Below are 21691 nucleotides of genomic sequence, written 5' to 3' on the forward strand. Positions count from 1 at the left end.
GTTACTGATGTTTCAGATCCCGTACAGTTGACCTCGTCCAGCCAGATGTGTCCTGTGCCCTCTCCAAAAGCTGCAATAAAAGTGCAGCTTGCACTGGGCCACAGCCCAGCTGTCTGCACACCACTTTAGCGTCATTCAAGTCCCAGGAATCATCACACACTGTGCCCCACTGCCCCCGGTGGAAGATCTCCACTCGTCCAGAGCACGAGCTGTTCGCTTCATTGACCAGGCGCACCTCTCCCTCCATCCCAGTACCAGGAGAGGGTAGAACTGTGTTGTTTTTACCTGGTTAACATGAACAGATGTTTTCAGGTCAAAATAATGTACTGCATTGTTATTGTAATAATATTTCAACATATAAAGAAGCACAATAAAAAGACATTCAGATTGGACCCAGAAATGAGTCATATGTTCTAACACATTTTGAGTTTTACACAAATGTTGCCTAACTTAGTTTCTTAAATCTGCACTATGTGAACTTTTTATTGAAGAGGGTCTGCAATCTCCTTGTCTCCATGGAGTTGTTATTGTTTTGCCTAAAATGTTCACAGTCAAGAAGAATGCATGCTTTTAAATTTGCAGCAATACAAGCTCTACAAGCAGACAAGCAGTTACATAGTACACCTTTAACAGTCACAAAAGTTTGAAGACTTATGTGGAGCTTTGCAAATACTCAGGTAGCATAAATTGCAGTGTATTTCTCTTAAACCATGAATTATCACAAAATATTGAACAGCTCAGTGTGTTTACCTGTACACTTCACACCAGCGTCTTTGCTGTGACCACAGTTGTGATTTCCAAATCCATTGTGCTGACAGTCTGTTACTGATGGTTCAGATCCTGAACAGGTGACATTGTCCAGCCAGATGCGTCCTGTGCCCTGACCAAAAGCTGCAGATAAATTTGCAGATTGCGCCTGGCCACAGTCCAGTTGCCTGCACACCACATCAGCATCATTCAGGTCCCAAGAATTGTCACACACTGTGCCCCACTGGTTGTCATGGTACACCTCCACTCTGCCCGAGCAACGGTCTGTCGAGTCCACCAGCCGCACAGGAGAAAGAGCTGAGGACACAAGCAGACTGTGTTACCATCAGAGATACATAAGGTCCTGCTCACACATTGCCAGAATGGACACCACTGCACATTTTAGAAGCCTGTCAGGACTAGTTTAGACTTTACCTTCACACACCACACCCGCGTCCTCACTGTGGCTGCAGTCATGGATCCCAAAGCCCCTTTGATGACACTGGGACAGCTTAGTTTCCTCTCCTGTACACGCCACATCGTCCATCAAAATGGGGCCGGTGCCCTCTCCAAAATTAGCATCTGTAGGAGCAGAGAGCACCCTGCCACAGCCCAGCTGTCTGCACACCACCTGGGCATCCTGCAAGCTCCAGAAATCATCACACACTGTGCCCCACTGCCCCTCATGGAAGATCTCCACTCGTCCAGAGCATGAGCTGTTCCCTCCATTGACCAGGCGCACCTCTCCCTCCACCCCGCTTACACCTGTTTAACACAACACATTCTGAGGTTAAAGAAAAACTGCGTTGGTATTGCAATAATATTTCAAAATATAAAGAAGCACAATAAAAAGACATTCAGATTGGGCCCAAAATGAATTATATGTTATGATTATCTCCTTTATCTTGAGGAGTGGTCACACGTGCCTTTATTCTTTGTATACACCAAGAGGAATACCAAAAGTAACATGACGAGTTTTAATAACACATTTTGAGGTTTACACAAATGTTGCTTAACTTCTTTTTTTTAAAATCTGCACTATGTAACTTTTTCTTTAAGAGGGTCAACAATGTCCTTGTCTCCATAGAGTTGTTATTGTTTTACCTATAAGAGGGGTCTCCAGCATTTTTCTTCTGGTGAGCTATTTTTAGAAAATCAAAATGCCAGAGAGCTACTAATTTTAATGGTAGCAAGAAACAGGGTAAGCCTTAGATGGAGTACAAGGAGATGCCCATACAACATAAACCATTATTCATGTATTTGTGCACAGAGTTAGGCACAAGTGGTAATAGTTATGTAAATAATACATTTTGAGTTATTCTGCATAACATATATCATTCAGAAATCCCTTGGTGGACTACTTGGAAGGGGATGGAGAGCTACTGGTAGAAACCTGGAAACCTTCGCCGGTGTTTTGACCTAATTACCTCAATAATGTGACACAATGACTTTCCAGTATTGAACTTTTTCACAGTTTTTTTAATTTTCTGAGACACTGAATTTGAGTTTTCATTATCTGTAAGCCATAATCATCAAAATGTCAAGATCTAACTTGAAAGTTTCTCTGTGTGTTATGAGTCTAAATAATATATGAGTTTGACTTCTGAAATGAGTAACAATATTGAACATTTACAGATATTCTTTTTTGTTTTTAGTATTACATAAGGGTGAGTTGTTGAACAGTTATGGAGTATGGTATGAGGGATTTGAGCACTCAACCAATGATTTTTCATGTCGACAGCGGGATTCGAACCACTGACCTTCGGCTCAATGGACAAATGCTGTACCATGTGAGCTACTGTTGCCACTATTTATTAGTTTGTCTACATCTCCAGAGATCAAAATGCTCTGTTCCTCCTTGTGATGTCATCAAGCTGTAGTTTTCATGTTAACTACTCCTTTTACCTTTAGTTCAGTAGAGATTGGCAATTCTAGAGCTGAAATCATCAAAATAATCCTGGTGAAGGTACAAGGACTTAAAAAAAAAACAGGGGAGCACTTGTATTAGCACATGACATCACAAAGTGGAACAGATACAGTGCAGTAAGAGCCTTATCAAGTGCAGTTCTCCACTGTGATACAAATAAACATATTGTATAAAATATATCAAGTCATATGAAACATTTACATAGACGAGCAATGCAGCAGAAATGTTTACCTGAAGCACATCTCGTACTGATCTGCAAAATTAAAGACAGAAACAAGACTCCAAACTTCCCCATTTCTTCTGGAAAGCAGCCAAGATGAATTTTCTGCAACATAAATAAATAAACAAAAAAGAAATATAATGACTTGCACAATGAATAGTCAAATAACATAAATATGGTTGTTACTTCTCTCTGTTCAGTCAAGCTGAAAAGTCGGTGTTATCAGAGCAGATTGATGTGAAAACATGAAAACACCACAAGAGTGATTAATTTGACACAACTCAAGTCAATTATTACAAAACAAATGGACCAAAACAATAGTGGAGCACTTTCTATGAATTCTAGGCCCAACCACAGGAGCTGAGTGTGTTTGTTACAGCTTATTTGTCCTAAAACATTAAGGACAAGCGCATCAAAAAATCATAATTTCACATTAGTCTATCAGTATTAAAAAAGCTGCATTTTATTTTATTTTATTTTATTTTTTTCATTTTATGAACACATTTTTGTGTTCTATAATCCCAGACTGAATGTCTCTGCTCTACCTCAGGCATGTCCAAAGTCCAGCTCACAGGCCTCTGTGTCATTTTATGTGGCACCCGTCTTATTTATCATTTGCATTATTAATAATTCACCAGACAATGCCCTCGCTGAAAAATCTGATCTTAAGACAGCTTTGACATGAACTGTCGCTATTTACCACTCTGCGTCAGTGAAAAAAAAGTTGATCACGAGGACCAGAAGTTCCAAGAAAAATGGAAAGAGCAGTATTTTTTCACACATTTTAACAACTGTGTTTGCCTAATTTACCAAGAAACTGTTGGGGTGTTTAAAGAATTCAATATGAAAAGACATTATCAGACAAAACTATTGCAATCGACAAGAGCATACTGACAAGGTGAAGCAATGGAAGGCTGTCTTTTTGTCTCAGCAGTGATTTTTCATTCGGGCATGGGAGTCTAAAGAAAAGGCAACCAGAGTAAGAAGATGGAGACGACACAATCAAACTGCATTATTCACCAGCAGGTACTCTGCACAAAGCACCTCAAATTTAATCATGTTTAAAAAAAAAGTCCATTCCGAGCGTTAAAAACAAGCAATAAAATCTTAAAATCAATTCTAAAATTAACAGGAAGCCAGTGCAAAGATGCAACGATTGTTATTCCTGTTGAAAGTTGTGCTGCAGAGTTTTGGACAAACTGTAGTAGGTAAAGTGAATTTTGTGAAATGCCGGAATAAAGTGCATTACAATAATTCAGGTGTGATGAAATAAAAGTGTGCATAACTTGTTCAAAAAGTTTAAAAGATAAAAAAGGTTTAATTTTAGATAAAAGCTGCAAATGATAAAAACTTTTATTTTAAAACATTGTTGATCTGTTTGTCAAATTTAAAATCACTGTCTAAGGTGATGCCAAGGTTGGTGACTGTGGGGGACCGAACATAATTTTTGAGGGGTCCCACATCAGTGAGGATACTGCTGGCCTCAAATAGTATCACCTCAGTCTTATCTTCATTCAGTTTTAAAACATTTTGGGCCAACCCATCCTTGACGTCAGATAGACAGTGGAGCAGGGGTGTCAGGGGGCAGTGATCCTTTTTGCCAGTGTTAGGCTTTGATTTCTATTAAATAAAAGTACATTTTCTTTTTTTTCTTTTTGTCTGCATACATTTATAATATGAAACCCACTGATAGTTTAGAAAACTGAGTTACCGTCCCCCTGGACAGGTTGGTTGACTAATGTGGCCCTGTAAGAAAAAAAGTTTGGACAGCCCTGTTCTAGCTCAATAAAAAGTACCCACTTTACAACAGTGACAGTAAGTACGCTCAAGCCCCTTCTAGCAGAGGACCTATTTCTTTTGCCCATGCACTCATCATTGTCAACTGTCCTCTCAGTCATCCTCAGTCCTCTGTCCTTCTTATAACCAAACTTTGAATAAAAGTGTGTACTCACGTCTGAGCAGGTGCGAGCGTCTGATGCAGAGTGGAGCACAGAGCAGCTTTTATTTCGCAAAAGAGAAATTATGTTTAACAAACAATGACCTGACCGTTTGGCCAAACTTGTTTGTTAATTAGCAGGTTAATTCACAGGCGTCATCATTGAAAGAAAACTAACAATACTTGTCTAAAAATATATTTAATAACCATGGTAAAGAGGTCAATGCACTCTGTTCGACTTGTTCCATATATAATTTAGTAATAACAGGAAAGACCAGTGAGGAAGATCTGCCTGTAGAAGTGTCCTCTGAATTGAAAATATATGTAGTTAATACGATTAACTGAGATTCAGGAGCAGGACCACGCCTCAGCCGCCCTCTCCTCTCACCGGCGAACCACAACTCACCTCGACCACGCCTCTAATTTCCCAGAAGCCTATATGTAGCAGCCTTTCCCATCATCCCAGTTTGTCTCGGCTAACTCGACCCCACCCTCCATCCCCTATTTTGTCTTTCAGTCATAAGACCCTACAAGGGGGGTCCCGTTCCGGCTGGGCCAATTGTTAGATGAACGGAGCCCCACCCATAGTCTCAACCCAGCATCTTTGCCTCGCTTTGTACATTATCAATAAACTACTTCGCACTATGTTGTCGTTGGCGTGGTCCTAGCTAGTGAAGTGGTGTTTAAACACATCTCCAGCTCTTGGCAGATTTGGTCTTTTTTGCCTGGGACCCAGTTCACTAAATTTGCAATCAGTGTCCTGTACTCCAGCTCCTGTCCAACTCTGATACACCCTGACACCACAGAGTCAGAGAAATTCTGCAGGCGGCAGGACCCGGCGCTGTACCGGAAATCAGAGGTTTAGAGAGTGAACAGGAACTGAGACAGAGACTGTACCCTGGGGAGCTCCTACATTAATGATCTGAATAGTATCAGAGCCCCTACATATTGTAGTGCTCTGTTGTAAGAAATCACACCAATGCTCTTCATGCTGTTACAGAAGGGCTACTGTAGGCCAGAACTAGGTCGAAACAACAGCAGTTTCAACTCAGCAGAGGCAGACTCCAACCTCCAGTAACTAAAGTAAACCAAAACAGCATTCCAGGAAGAACTGGGCCATGAGTTTTCAGGGTGGAGGTGCAGTGCCTTTGTAAATTAAATTCAACAAAAAAGATTAATTTTTTTTAATAACTAAATCTTTGTTAATAAGCAGGTAAGACACAATGTGTCATCAAAACTCAGAATGAAAACCAACGCCTTGTATGTAACTACATTACAAAATACACTCTGAAATAGTCACATTATATCATATATATATCATATTATATCATATTAATCCATGCATAATACCTTTTCAAAAACACTGGACCCTCCTGATCCAACATTTGTACTTTTACGCCTTTGGACAGTGGGTCAGGGGTTTTTCATCTGTTCTGTGCCCTAAACATATTTATCAGCCAGAATGGGACTGAAATGAGTTACAGTAGGCTTCCCTGCAGTGCAGTTATAGTGGTCCAGTGCAGACTCAGAGCAACGTAAATAATTTGGGTTTAGGAATTCTACGTAAATCTATATTTTGTTGTTGCACATTCACAGTCCATGTAAAGATGTAATTCCATGTAAAGATGCCCAGGGTGTGAGAGGCTGCTCATTTTCATCTCCCACGCAAGACGCCAAAAACATGAATATGGTGCTGTATCCTACTTGTGGATAGAGGCTTTTTCACACAATACCTTCTGTGCTCTGGGGCAACTTTGGATACGGCAGGGATGCAAAAACGGAGAAAAGACACTACAATCTGTACGTGCGTTTACAGTGACAGACGCCGAGGAACTCAAACACCTGATAATCTCCACAAAAGACTCTCTCTCCTCAGAACAGAAAGATTTTAAAACAGAGCTTAAGGAATTTAGGACCGACACTGAGAGAGACATAAAGCTGATAATGCAGCAAAATAAGTAAATCAGCGAAGATTTGGAGAAGGCGGAAGACTACTTGGAGTAGGGGTTGATGAGTCTCTGGACATAGAAATAAAAATAAAACCATAAAGCAATTAAATACCTGCCAAACAAGACTGAGGAGATGGAAGAGCGCAAGGATTATTTTGAGAATAAATCCAGACAGAATGATGTGCTCGATAAAAGTGAAGGCAGCAATATGATCTCAAGAAATATTTCCAGTTCAGTTAACCGGAGATATTGATGTAATCAGGGAGCATCATCTTTACAAAGAAGTTAAGATGCACGGGACACAAAGAAACGAGTCTGCGTGGAAAATGAAGGAATTTACAGTACAATGACACTCGCATCTTCTTTGAACATGATTTCACCCCAAAAGTACATCAACAGTGCACATCCTACAGACATGTGAGGAAACATCTTAACGAGAAAAACACCAAGTCCTGCAAAGTTTAATGATTTTATTTTATTTTTTATTTTTTGGACGGCAGAGCGCAGATCTTTGGAACACCCCATGCAGCTATCAGGGGCTTGGGTGAGCACAGGCTGATCACTGGGACCGCTGCTGGACAACTCCGCTTTGGAACAGTGGGGACGGCCCGGACAGTGGGAACAGCACGAGGCAGGACAAGTGGGAGAAGACGTGGATGAACTACTGCAAGAGCCTAGGATTACGTGAGTGACAATAAACATTTATTCATTAAGGCCAATAACCTACACGAGTAATCAAAGACATTGATTATTTTGAAAGGGTAAAGGGTTTGTGAGGGGGACAATTCACAATAAACTAGACATGACACTGATTAATTTTATGTTTCATTTTATGTGTTTGTATGTTGTATGTTGGTCTGTTATATGTCAGACAAATACCAGAAGTCATTTACAAATAATTCAACAAATATTAAGATTGCCGTCAATATGAACTCCAAACTATTTCTGGATAGCACTAGACTGTACAGCGTTCTGCTACATGTTACTGTAATGGCCCTGCAAACTCTATAAAAAGAAATGAAATGTTTGCGTGGTTGAAGGACAAACAGAATGTTGAAATAATTTGCATACAGGAAACCCATTCAATACCTGAAAATGAATTAAAGTGGAAATCAGAATGGGAGGGAGATATTTATTTTGGTCATGGGGTTAGCAGTAACAGGGTAGTTATGATCTTATTCAAAGGGACGTGATATATACAGTTCATAACCTGACATGGGAGACGGTCAGTGATGGATATAACAATAGATTGTTTAAAAATACAATTAATCAATCCATATGAAATCAGTTGCCCTCCCCTATGAGCCATCTCAGATTTGGCTGAAAAAAAATTCAAAAAATTACTAAAATTTTTGCTCAGTCCCTTCAGTTGTTCCTGAGTTATGGCCCGTTGAAATTTTGGGGCCATGCTCACTTTTTGGGAAGCCTTAATTTATAAGCATGTTTGAGAGACATAACTTCCTAAAAAAAAATCCTAAAAACTTCCTAAAAAAAAAATTTAGTTTGGAAGCTGAAAATTTGTATTATTGTAGATTGGTCATAGATTCTAAATCTGTTGTCAAATATTGCTTATCTTTATTAAGGGGGGCGCTGTGGGCCCCCCAAAATCTAACATTTGGTTGCTGCTCTATTTATTTTTATTTTTTTTTTCAATTTTTGAGGTCCAAAATCTATTTACTCCAAGCAGATATTTACAAACTAACCATTGAACCTGAATATTTGAGAGAATGACCATTTCTGACAACAATCTCACACTTTTCTGAGCTTTCATGTGGATGGTGTAGAGTCCCAAATATGGTCCCAGACCAAATGTGATCTTTTTGGCCTCTTCTTTGGACCCTCGGTTCACCATGTGGGCACTGTTAAATGTTGATAAATTTTTACCAGAGAAGCTTTGGCATATTCTGATTAGTTTAAAGTAATAAAAACATCTACTATTAACTTTCTTCATTTCAAATGGAATTTTTGAAAATGAGCTCTCACGGGTCATTTTCGGTGGAGCTTAGGTACTTTTCCACCTCCTAGAAAATTACTTAAGTACTTAATTAACTTAATTACATAATTAATTACAAAAATGAATGAAATTACCTTTAATAGCCTTAAACAGTAATTGCTTATTATAAGTGAAGACAACCAAATGTGAGATTTTGGGGGCCCACTACACCCATCTTAATAAAGACACCCAATATTTGACAACAGAATTAGAATCTACAATAATACAAATTTTCAGCTTCCTAGCTTTATTTTTTATGAAGTTATGGTCTCTCAAACATGCTTATAAATTAAGGTTTCCGAAAAGGTGAGCATGGCCCCAAAATTTCAATGGGCCATAACTCAGGAACGACTGAAGGGATTGAGCAAAAATTTTAGATTCTTTCATTTGGTCATTTTGAAAAAAAATTGTAATTTTTTGAGCCAAATCTGTGATGGCTCATAGGGGAGATTCCTCGAAAGCGGCTGATTTCATATGGACTGACCCCAATATATATGCTCCAAGTGAAGACAATCCACATTCCTTTAAAAATGTAGTACATCATATAAATTCAAAAGATAATTCTCAAAGAATTCTAGTAAGATATTTTAATACAGTTTTAGATATAAAAATTAGGCTTTAAATAATCATCCACAGGCTCTAAATGAGATAGATGAGATAAAAGATGCTGGAGAACCAAAAATCCCAGATTTTAGGCAATAAACTACAAGTCGTGTAGACTATTTTCTTATCTCCTTTTTCTTGATTTCTAAAACAATCAATTTCTCTATTGGGGACAAATTAAAATCTGATCATTCTATGGAAATACTTCAAGTTAGAACAGCAGAGCATCTCAGAGGTGAAAAGGATACTGGAAATTTAACCAATCTTTAGTGAAAGATGAAAATTTCATCAACAAAAAAATATTTATACTTTATACTTTTTTTTAATAAATGAAAGCACACAGCCAATCCTCACATAGTCTGGAAAGCATTTAAATGTGCTTTCAGAGGAAATTGTATTGAAATCTCATTTTGGAAAAAGAGACAGACAAGAACCAAAGAAAGGAATCTAATATAGGAGTTGAAAGATTTAATCAAAAAAACTTGATAGTGAGCAAAACCCTCCACCTTTAGCTACAATAGAAATGTCAGTCAAGCAAATGCAGGATGTATGAGACTGTCTGTACCATGAACGAGAAGCAGGACTCATCACTAGATTGTAGATGGAACTTGGGGAATACAGCACCTTTCTTAAGATTTTATCAAAGAAATTCAACCAAAAAAATTAATAAAGATTAGTCTCTCTACTCCAAACGCTGTTATAACAAAACTATATGAAATTTTAATTGAGGCCAAGTCTTTCCTTCTTAAAAAAGCAAGTAGGTTTGATGGAATCCCAGCTGAAGTATTATTTGACATATTTTGAAAAAATAAAAATAAATATATATATATGTGTGTGTGTGTGTGTGTGTGTAAGAGTCATCTCACTGTTGCTGAAACAAAATTCTGGTCAATACAAAAATATGGAAAAGTGGAGACCCTTAACATTACTCTGCTGTGACACTCGCATACTTGCAAAATGTATAGCCCAACGAATTAAAAACATTATAAAAAAAACATTAAAAACATGAGCAAGTGGGCTTTATAAAAGCAAGTTTTATTGGTGAAAGCATTGAGCATGTTATACATATAGTTTGAAAATGATAAAAACAGGAAAAAACTGGAATGTTATTTATATTATTATGATTTTGAAAGGCTTTTCAATAAAATTTACTGGAGTTTTATTAATAGCATTTTTTTTATATTTTTTTATTTTGGAAAGATCATCTTGAAATGGGTAAAATTTTTATTTATTTATTTATTTTTTTTTACAATGAACCCACTAGCAACATTTTGAATAATGGCTATTTATCGGAAAATTCCAAATTGTCCAGAGGCGTCCATCAGGGGTGTCCTTTATCTCCCTAAACACATCATTTATTTATGAATAAATGGGAAAATATGTCATTATTTTTTTAAAGATGCAATTAGAGCATGTTTAAATTTTCAATATCACCCTCCAGATGACGTTCATGAGACTCAAAATCAGCTCCTATGGATGAATTCTAATGTATTGATTGAAGGAAAGCCACACTGAACACAGGTGTAAAAAGTGGCATTGTATTTATTAATGATCTTATTGATACAGCAAGTGATTTTCTTTCATTTTCACAGGTCGTCGCAATTTATGGACAATGTATTGACTATTTTCACTTCAACCAATTATTATCAGCTATTCCCACCAACTGTAAATGGACTATAAAAAGCAAATTATGTAAATTATTAGTATGTGCACCAAGATAGTTATCATCTGTCAAAATAAACAACAGTGTATATAACTTTAACTTACATGTTGTATAGATCTGGTACTGCCTTTTATCCTCACAGAGTTTGTACACACTGGGACGATTCATTTAATACTCTAGTTATATGGAAAATCTTTATTTTGAAATATATATAACACCACAATAGATTCTTACTCAAGAATCTTTCAGTTATAAATATTTTACAAAATTATAGCTACAAAAAAATACCTTAAACTATGCAATACCTAAAAAACCTGAGTGTGTTGATTCTGTGAGGAGGAAGAGGAGGATATCATGTATCTGCCATTGTCTAGCATGGTTGAAGGAATTCAGAATCAGTCTAGAGAACCCATGAATATAACTGTTAGTGTGCTGAATAATCTCTTATCAAAATAAGTGAAGACCATTATTTTAGTGGGAAAATGTACATTTTCAAAGCTATTAATAAGCTTGACCCGTGCACATTTTAAAAATACAGTAAATCTACAATTTGTAACTGAAAAAATATATCCACAAATAATAATAGTTTGCTTTTATATTCCAAAAAATGGGAACTATTAAATGGGACTGAAACAGTGGTTTTAAATTCTAGAACATTATAACTTATTGTTTACGTATACACATTTGTCCTGTCAAAACGTTTGATGGTTACAACTTTGAACTTTTGGTATGAAATCTATGGTTTGGATAAGGACTTCAAGTGCTTGTCTTGTCCTGTCCAGTTTGTCTTGTTCTATTTTGTCCTGTCTATTTGTGTTGTGTGTGTTGCCAGTCATACATGTCCTGTTTGTTCGTGACTGCTCTGTCTGTCCTGTCTGTGTCTGTTTGGTAAGTTGGTCCTGATTACCTGTTTATCCAGGTTTTTTTTTTTTTTGTTTGTTGTTTTTTTTTTGTTTTTTAATCTCCTTTTTGGTTGGTTTGTTGTTATTTTTATTTGTGTTTCTTATTTAAATTGGTGTCTTGATGTCTGTCTGGTTGATTAACATTGTTACATCACAGAGGCTATGAATACAAAAAAGAGGTAACAAGAACCAGAAAAAATAAAAAAATAAAAAAACAGGGAGTAGTGACACAGTTCTGTGTAGTAAAATCTTTACTGGTGTATTCCTGCATATGCAAATCCCAGAGTGATATAAGGTGAGTGGAGAGAGGGACACACACACTTGAGTCATGTTGTCTGTGGCTGTGCTCCTGCTGCTGGCAGCTGCTTCCTGTGAGAACACTTCCTGACCTTCACAGCAGCGCCCCCTGTAGGAGAATGAGTGTGATGATGATGTTGTCTTTCCACAGGTACAGTGGACTGTGTGGAGCTCCTCCAGCCAGGCTCAGTGCTGCTGCAGCCTGCTCAGACTCTGACCATCAGCTGTCGGGTCTCTGGTTACTCTCTCACTGACAGCAGCTATGCCACAGGCTGGATCAGACAGAGAGAGGGCAAACTGGAGTGGATTTTTGATTATTGGGGAGGAGGTACCTTCTACCAGAATGATGGTCTAAAGAACAAGTTCAGTCTGAGTAAAGACACGTCTGCAAGAACAGTGACTATTCAAGGACAGAGGCTGCGGCCTGAAGACTCAGCTGTTTATTACTGTGTGCGTCCACAGTGACTCAGAGCAACAGCAGAGCTGTACAAAAACACAGAGTCAGCCCCTAACAGAGAGTAAAGCACAATATGGAACAGGGAATCTAATGATATAATTGTATAAACAGTATACTATTTTATAATCTAGAACTACATATAAGCAAATACTACATGTTTTAGTAATCTTTGAATAGATTCTTATGTATTAATGAAAACTGAAGTTGTGTTCAAAAACAACTCTAAACTAATAATATTTTTTTCTGTATTCAGTCATAAAATAGTCATAACATACACTATATCAGAAATGTGTAATGTGGACAGATGACATTTTTGAAAAGATTATAGCACTTGAATTAAGCAAATACTTGTAAATAGTCAGAGTGTTGCCACACCCACTCTCTTTATAGAGCCCAAGTGAAAGTGAGTCTTTGCAGAGCTCCTCAAGTTTCCACTATGATGGGGAGAGCAGTGACTGTGTTCCTCTGGGCTCTTATTCCAGGTGGGTACAGACACTGAACACATCTACAGCACAAACACCACTTCCAGTGGTCCAGGCCCAGTCTCTGACCTCTTCAGAGCCAGTGGTCACCAGCCCGGGACAGTCTGTCTCACTGTCCTGTAAAGTGGAGGGGCTCTCTTTAGCTTGGCTGCACTGGATTAGTCAGAAACCAGGGTGAGGACTGGACTGGATTGGTCGCATTGATGATGGAACAGGCACCATATTTGCTCAAAGTGCTCCACAGCGGGACAAAAACAGAGACGACAGAACAGAAGTCTGTTCAGAACAAATAAACCCATGATCAGGGGTCGGCAACCCGCGGCTCCGGAGCCGCATGCGGCTCTTGAGCACTCCCCTAGTGGCTCCCTGGAGCTTTTTCAAAAATGAGTGAAAATGAAAAAGGAATGATTTTTTTTTGTTGTTGTTGTTGTTGTTGTTGTTTAATCTGGTTTCTTTAGGGGTAAAACCCTCGTTCATCTCTGGTCATGGATCTGATCCATCAGCTGTGTGCAAATGCAAAGACATTAAGTGTTTCAGCAGAACAAACAGATGAGGTGAAGCGGGGGTGGTGTCCGGTGCCTCCACCTGAGAAGCGCTTTCCCCGAAAAAAACTAAACAAAACAAAACAAAAAACACGTGCGCAGGCGGACGCTCAGAGCAACATAACGAACCAAACGGGATTCACGCTTCTGTCCGGACGCTTTGCACCACCTCGAAACCAGCCGCGGTCGAGCGCGGAGGACCGGAGCAGCCTGGACCTGTGGTCCACAGCGCATTCTCACTTTTCCCGCACAGAACCAGCACACAGAGGACGACACGGAACCGCTCGGACCCAGTCCTTTGCGCACTGGTCTTGCTCGCCCCCGTCTGGAACCAGGACATGGAGGACGAAGCCTCCGAACAATCTGACCAACACTGGACCCCCAGCCCTGTCTTGAGGGGCTGCACGCTGACTGCTCCCATGTGTTTTGCGCTGCTGCCCGAGCTCAGAGCTTCTGCTCCGGGCTGATGTTGCGTACAAAGTTCTACATGCTGCTGTTTTATGAGTGCTCCTATGCACGATCAGAAGAAATGCGACTGCTGCTCTAAATACTTCCATCATCGTCGTCAAAGCAACAGGTAAACGTCGGTCGCACTTTCAGCGCGTCAGCTCCTAAAACTCAGTTTATCTCAGTTTACACCCAAACATGAAACCAGAGTTTTTAGAAAGATTCGTTTTCAGAGGCGAATTCACCGTTTGTGTGTAAACGATGTGAACAAACGAAGGGAAATGTCTCCGTTTTTAAAACTACCCTTGTACGTGTAAACGGGGCCTAAATGACAAAGGAATAAACACAAACAACCTGATTTCAGTGGCTACAGACGGCGCACCGAGTATGAGCGAGTCGCACAAGGTGTTTGTGTAATCATGAATGCTCATTTTGTATTTGTAGCCTACTTAGTCATTTTAATAGTCGGCTTATACAGTTAACATACTGACAGCCTATGTTGCCTTCATATTAGGCTTATATAAGGCTTTTAATTTTTTGCGGCTCCAAGCAGGTCTGGTTTTTTGTTTTTTTGGGCCAATATGGCTCTTTGAACATTTTGGGTTGCCGACCCCTGCCCATGATAAAAAGTCGGTCAAGAGCAGCATTAGTTGACATGTCTGAATGATGCAGTAAGTTTGCAGAATAGCAACTTGAATATATCCCACTATATTATATTTCATTAGGCCCAAGCCCCTATAGCCTCTAGCTTTCCCCCATGCACTCATCGTGGTCAGTCGTTGTCTCAGTCATCCACTGAGTCAGTCCTCTCTCTTTGTCATAATCAAACTTGAATACATGTGTAGTCACGTCTGAGCAGGTGCGAGCTTCTGACACCGAGAGGAGCACAGTGCAGCTTTTATTTCCTGAAAGAGAGAAGGAAATACAATTTAACTAAGAATGAAGTTTGTTTTCATACCTGACAGTTTCAGCAAAATGGGCTATTCAGCAGATAATGTACAACACTGCCAATGAAGCTCTCAGGACTGAAAAACCAACAACACTTACAAAATACACCTTGAAAGATAATAAGAGCCGTGAGTGTTCTAATCTGCACAAATAATACCTTTTCAAAAACACTCTTGAGCCGACATTCGTACTTGTCTTTGGACAATGAACCAGTGGTTTCCTATCTGCTCTGAGCCTTAGACTTAAACCAACTTTATTGATCCACAAGGGAAATTGTTTGGACATAGTGTTATCCAGGGGCGTCTAAACCAATTTTAGGGGTGTTTCAGCCCTGTTTGACCAGTGACAAAAAAATACCATGCTGAGCAGTGGTTGCTAGTTAACCCAATTGTCATGGTCAATCAACAATCAGAAATGAGCAGGGCTGAGAGAACACCGGAGGGATGTGTTTTCTCATCCCTGCTCTTCATACTGTACACCAATAAGTGTCAGAGTACCTATGAGAATACAATGGTCCCTCGTTTATAGCGGGTGTTAAGTTCTAAAAATAACCTGCGATAGGTGACATCCGCGAAGTAGTCAACTTTATATTTTACAGTTATTATATCTGTTGTAAAATTCCTCACCACACACTTTATACACTTTTCTCAGACAGGACAGTTAACGCTTTTTGCATCTTTCTTAAAACGTATTTCTCCTGTCGTCCTTTTGTTATTTTCCTCCTTTATGTAATGAACCGAAGATTCATTTATTCAGTAATGGAGCCCTACAGCGCAGAGTTCTGCACGGGTCCATTTTTGGAGACCCGCACCTGAACAGTACAACACCACACCCGCCCGTCAACCCGAGATTATATTTTGCACTGCACATGCCACAGACTGGACTGCTTCCAGGACTGAAGAGGAGGACCAAACCAGGACTAAACCAGAACTGAAACAGGACTCAATGTCAGGACGGGCTCGGAAGTGACCTCAGGAGAAAGGACCGGCTCAGCTCCACACCTCACGGAGGTAAGAGCGTCCATCGCCTTATCACGTTTTGTGGACACCCAGAAGTCCAACTTTTTGGTTAGCATCTTCCTCTGACTTTTGGGTGCGACAGCTGGAGCCTTTGTTGGTGCAGAACATTTTGTCGACATTGTGGGTTTTGTTGGGGAGAAAACTTGCAAACGTACAGCACTTCAGAATCACACTGGTAGCGATCCAACATTTATGTAAATTTGGCCGCTGAACACATTCTGTCAGGAGACACGGCACGGAGGAGATTGATTGACAATGGTCTACAGTCCCTTAGCCAATCAGGAATCAGAGGGAGGAATGCAATGCACATTCATACGCTGCAAAAAAAAAAAAAAAAAGCAGGCAAAATCCACGAAACAGCGAGACCACGAACGGTGAACCTCTTTATAGCGAGGGACGACTGTAGAACAATGATAAAGTATCTGCATGATTCTGTCGTTGTGAGCTTGCTCCAGAAAAAATTGTCAATTGTTGAGGACTTTGTAAAATGGTGTGAAGAGTCATATCTGCAACTAAATGTATCCAAAACGAAGGATATGATTATTGACTTTCGAAAGCGAGCACCTCAGAATGTTGTCCCATATATAAAGGGGCAGTCAGTTCAGTGTGTGGACTCCTATAAGTATCTTGGAACACTCCTTGATTCAAACTTGAGATTTGACGATAATTGTACTGCTGTGTGTAAAAGAGGCCACCAGCACCTTCACTGTCTGAGGAAGTTGTCCTTTTACCATGTAGACAGAACCATGATGACACTCTTCTATAAAACGTTTATGGAATCAGTTTTCACTTTTTCACTGGTCTCATGGTTTGGGAGCGTCTCTGCTAAAAACATAAACTCTCTGAATCAATTGGTTAAATGGGCGAGTGAGGTGATTGTCCATCCTTAGAGCCGCCTGGGCTCCCTGTACTCAAGACACTTACAGGAGACGTCCCAGAGTATTTTAAAAGACGTGCAACATCCACTAAACTCAGAGTTTCAGCTGCTTCACTCTGGTCCGATGCTTTTAGTTCTAAGATCTAGAACGAACCGTTTTAAAAGGAGCTTCGTTCCAGCCACTATCGTACTTATGAATAAATTGTAATCTATTTATCTATCAATTTAATACACTTGTCTTTGAAAAATCTTGAGTTTTTTTATGTATTTAATATTTATTGTGATTTTAGTCAAGTGTGATGAATGAAACTAACTGTTGATGGAATAAACCATTCTGCACTGGAGTACTGTAACACTTTATTATGTAACTGTGTTTTAGACAGGTTTATTGATGATGATGTGGACGAATGAAATGTGAAATGTGGGGCCTGCCTCTCAAACCTATGGGTACAAATAAAGCAACCTAACCTAACCTAATACGATTACCCCATTTGACCCATTTGTTGTGAAATTAATCTATGCACCAGTTCATTTAAAAAATCCATACAAGACAAACAGCATGACATTAGTAATTATATGCATTAAAGGCAAGTGGTGTTATATTATTGTACTATAATCTATTCTTTTGTTTGTTAATAGGCAGCAGCCAGGAAATTAGGTCATTCTTTGTAAGAAAAGCACACGCTTCAGGTTAAACTTGTCAGTATGAATGAATATTTTGAAAATATTCGGATGGAATTTACTGGGTCATAATGAACTTATAACAATGAGTACACTTTTTAAACACGCTATTTCTTCTTGGGTGACAGCACAAAACGGGAAAGACACTGACACTGCAAAACATAGTGATCAAAGACAGAATCCACATAAAACCTTATGAAAACACCAGGCAGGTCACACCAACAAGACATGCCTAGAACCACACAAAAGACGGATTTTTATTGAACAACTATGCCTTTTTAAACCATTAATCCTTTTCTCAATGGAAGATTTAAAAATGTTTTGTGTTGGAATTCATGTTTACGTTATTATTGTATTATATGGTTTTATATGGTTTGGTGTTATTGTTGTATGTTTTTATAAACTGATTATTCATTGGTTAAGGAATTTGGCACACATAAGAGAGCATTTCCGAAAAGCTGGTATAAAACTTTCAACTGGCTGGAGTATTCTACAAAAATGTGGCCTTTTGCTTTGCTTGCAGGGTATTTGACAAAAATATAAAAAAGATGCTTTAGTACATGAGGGCATATGTAACTGGCAAAAGGCAATGGACAAGTTTCATAAACATGAGGACACGCAGTCACACAGGGACAGTATTACTTACTGGTTAGAATATAAGTCAAGAATTCAGAGGTGTACAAAGTGAACAGGAACAGAGACGGGGCTGTACCCTGAGGAGCTCCTACATTAACGATCACCAGAGCCACTACATATTGTAGAGTTCTAAAGTTCTTCTTGCTGTTTATTTTCTGAACACAAGTGTTACTGTAGGTCAAAACTCGGTCAAAACACTCTTGGATCAATTCCAGCCTTGTCAGCAGGGTGGAGCACAGTGCCTTTCAAAATTAAATTCTACATAGAGGAGTCATTTCTTTTGGACACGTGACTGTTTTAGCAAAACGTGTTTGTTAATAAGCAGGTAAGACACAACGTTGTCATTAAAACTCAGGAATGAAAACCAACAACTTGTATGTAACTACATTAAAAATTCACCTTTAAATAGAGTAGTAATGAGTAATGAGTAATAGTGTAATGTATTCTATTTAATCTGTGCATAATCTCTTTTCAGAATCACTAGATCCTCCTGATCCAACATTTGTACTTGAACCGTGGGTCAGAGGTTTTTCATCTGTTCTGTGCCCTTACACATATTTATCAGTCAGAATGAGACTGAAATGAGTTACAGTAGGCTTCCCTGCAGTGCCATTATAGTGGTCCAGTGCAGACTCAGAGCAGTGTAAATCATTTGGGTTTAGTTAACAGTCTAATGGCAGTAAATTATAGAGGAATAATACATGTGTAAACTGTAAAATGATTTTAGATGTTTTCCACAAATATAGCCGTTTTGTTTTGCAAAAGTTAAACATAAGTTTTTGTTTTTAGCCATAAGATTTGGATGAGAATTATTAGAATAACTGGGTCTCAAAATCCAACAGTTTAAATACTCGTGCGTAGTCTTTGTTATTGATCCGTGTGTGTATTCTGCGGTCCGTGTTGTTAGCATCAGAACTAACAGTGTGTCTCAGTTGCTGGGCTCTGTAGGCTACACCTGTCACATTTCTGCAACGCTTTTGGCTAGTTTGAGGGCTACAGCCTTCACTGCATCAGAGGACCCTGGTGATGACAGGGTCGTGACGTCATTGTTTTCCAAAAGCTGCAGTTTGCTTGTCCATATGACAACGCAACTCCACTCTGGAAACTGTTCTCAAAAAACACCGTTTTCACTCACCCAAAATGAGTCTCCATGTGAACGAAAGGCCAAAATGAACACAAACTTCACTGTTTTGACCAAAAAATGTTGTTGTGTGGACAGGCCCTAAGACTGTTACAGCCTCAATTATAATGTCATATAATGTCAAGATATATATTTTTCAAGAGTTTTGTAAGAACCATAAGCAGCTGATAGCAATTTGTGATTCATTATAAAATAGTTTACCATTACACTGTTTCCTGTGACCAGCAGACAGAGATACTGCGTATGCAAAGTATTAGGGCCGGACACGTTAATGCGTTAATTTTGCATTAACTAATTAATTAATTATAGCCGACAATTATTTTTGTGCAGTTTTTATTATGTATTATTTTATTGTGAGTGTCTGTTGCTCACTGGCTTTTATTTTGAAAAAGTCCATTGCGAACGAGCCTAGAATGTTTCTTACTGCTGCGGCGCTCAAAGAAAATCAAGAGAAAGAAAGCGAGATAAACCAACATGGACTTTTACATTTTCATTCATTCTACATTTTCAAGTTCTTCCAGACGACACAGTCGACACAGTCAAAGTCATTTGTAACACTGCAACGCTGAACTGTCTTATCACTGAAGTTTCACGAAATATTACCTAAAAGCAACACACTCTGTTGAAGCCAGCAAATCATTCAGTGAAACAAAAGGGAGCGAAGCTTCGGCCATGCACATTACACACAGAACATAGGGCACCAAGTGCGTGCGGGGGCACCACCGCGCGGTCGATTGCTCTTCGTCGAAACCCACCCCCTAACCCCGGTCTCACTTTACTTCTGCGACAAGCCAGGGGTCAGCGATCACATTCTTAATAATAATAATAATAATAATAATAATAATATTCTAATGTGCCTTAGCAGCTTGCTTTGGCCAGAAAAAAAAAAAAAAAAAGGTTCTAGTAATGGACAAACTTAATTTCTGGTTGTGTGTTCTGTTTTTTGGTTACTCTTTTTGACTGAGATTCTCATTTTTATATCAAAAAGGAAACATTAAAGCCCTGTCAGTGGCAATACATTTCAGTTTTCTATTTGGTTTGATTTTTTCAGTTGAGATTTACACTGAAAACTTTATTTTACTGCTGCTGATCACATGAACTTTACCTCTGAATTCAGTTCATTCATTCAAGTCAAATTCTAGGAATTGACAAACTGCACTGAAATGTATTCTTTATAATATAATAAACATGGACTTTATAGACTAGTGCCCTGCTCCTGTTTAAAGAAATGCTGGTTATGCAACACATGTGTGGCACTTTTGTTTCCATTTCCAGTAAAAGTATGCTACAATTAAATTCATTAAATGGCTTTGCGTATAACATGTGATTAATGATGATGAATCACATGAACTCATCCGAGCTCTTTGCCCAGAACTACAAATTATACATGTTTAAATAGGCACCACTAAGTTATCTTTGTCCCACAGAAACCTGGCACAGTAATAAACAGTAAACAGAAGAGCACAGTGACAGGTGAATGCAGCTCATGTACAAAAATATCCAACCAAGAGCTCCTGTGGATGATCCTCTCAAACACAGGATGGAAATCTCTAACACAAATACCATGAAATTTGACATTTTTAGTTTCTTTTGCAACTACAGTTCAAACGAATGACTAAAAACGATAACAGGTGATGTGCTTTTTGACCATGAAAATCAATCCAAAATTAGATTAGATTAGATTCAATTTTATTGTAATTACACATGAATAAATACAAGAAAACAAAATGTAGTTTAGTATCTAATCAGAAGTGTAAGGAGCAGCAAGTGTGATATATACAGAATGTGGAGTATATACAATATACACAATATACAGTACAATATACAGTATATTACAGTGTAAATTGTAGTGAATATATACAAAAAAATTATAGTGATGGAATAACAGTAAAATGATAGAGTTAGTGGACATAAATGAAAGAGGAAATCCAATAAGTTACCATTATATGATTACTTATTTGATTAATCATTTTATTTAATCATTATTTTAATTAATACTTCTCTTAATTTATTCTAAGAAAATTAAATTTCTGTTTGTAGATGTGACAAAGTTAAGAGGTTATAAAGGGCAGCCCTGTCAGATACCAAAATACACTGGGACATTTCTTTTTTTACTGCTGCTGCCAATCAAGATCATACACGCTGCAGCAACATACAGAATGAACCTAACGTTTCCAAATTATACCGTAGAATATAAAAAAATGTAAGATTATATATATAAGAA

At 38.5% G+C, this 21691-nt stretch overlaps 1 protein-coding gene and 1 gene segment (V, D, J or C); one reads left to right on the plus strand and one right to left on the minus strand.

Moving 5' to 3' along the window:
* Position 1: 1 nt before the first annotated feature.
* LOC129411547 (deleted in malignant brain tumors 1 protein-like) lies at positions 2-4859 on the minus strand. Its single transcript, XM_055162760.1, has 5 exons — positions 4847-4859; positions 2906-2999; positions 1183-1512; positions 751-1065; positions 2-285 (listed from the first exon to the last, which is right to left on the minus strand). The coding sequence occupies exons 2-5, from the start codon at positions 2967-2969 to the stop codon at positions 2-4; spliced, it is 993 nt and encodes a 330-aa protein (XP_055018735.1). The 5' UTR covers positions 2970-2999; positions 4847-4859.
* A 7398-nt stretch (positions 4860-12257) lies between these two features.
* On the plus strand, positions 12258-12702 carry LOC129411551 (Ig heavy chain V region 914-like). The segment is given in 2 exon segments: positions 12258-12311; positions 12389-12702. Coding segments are annotated over 2 exon segments (357 nt in total).
* Positions 12703-21691: the final 8989 nt, after the last annotated feature.

This window comes from Boleophthalmus pectinirostris, unplaced genomic scaffold (assembly GCF_026225935.1).
Source record: "Boleophthalmus pectinirostris isolate CB_2022bp ecotype Guang Dong unplaced genomic scaffold, ASM2622593v1 HiC_scaffold_1047, whole genome shotgun sequence".
In the NCBI taxonomy this organism is placed as follows: domain Eukaryota; kingdom Metazoa; phylum Chordata; class Actinopteri; order Gobiiformes; family Gobiidae; genus Boleophthalmus; species Boleophthalmus pectinirostris.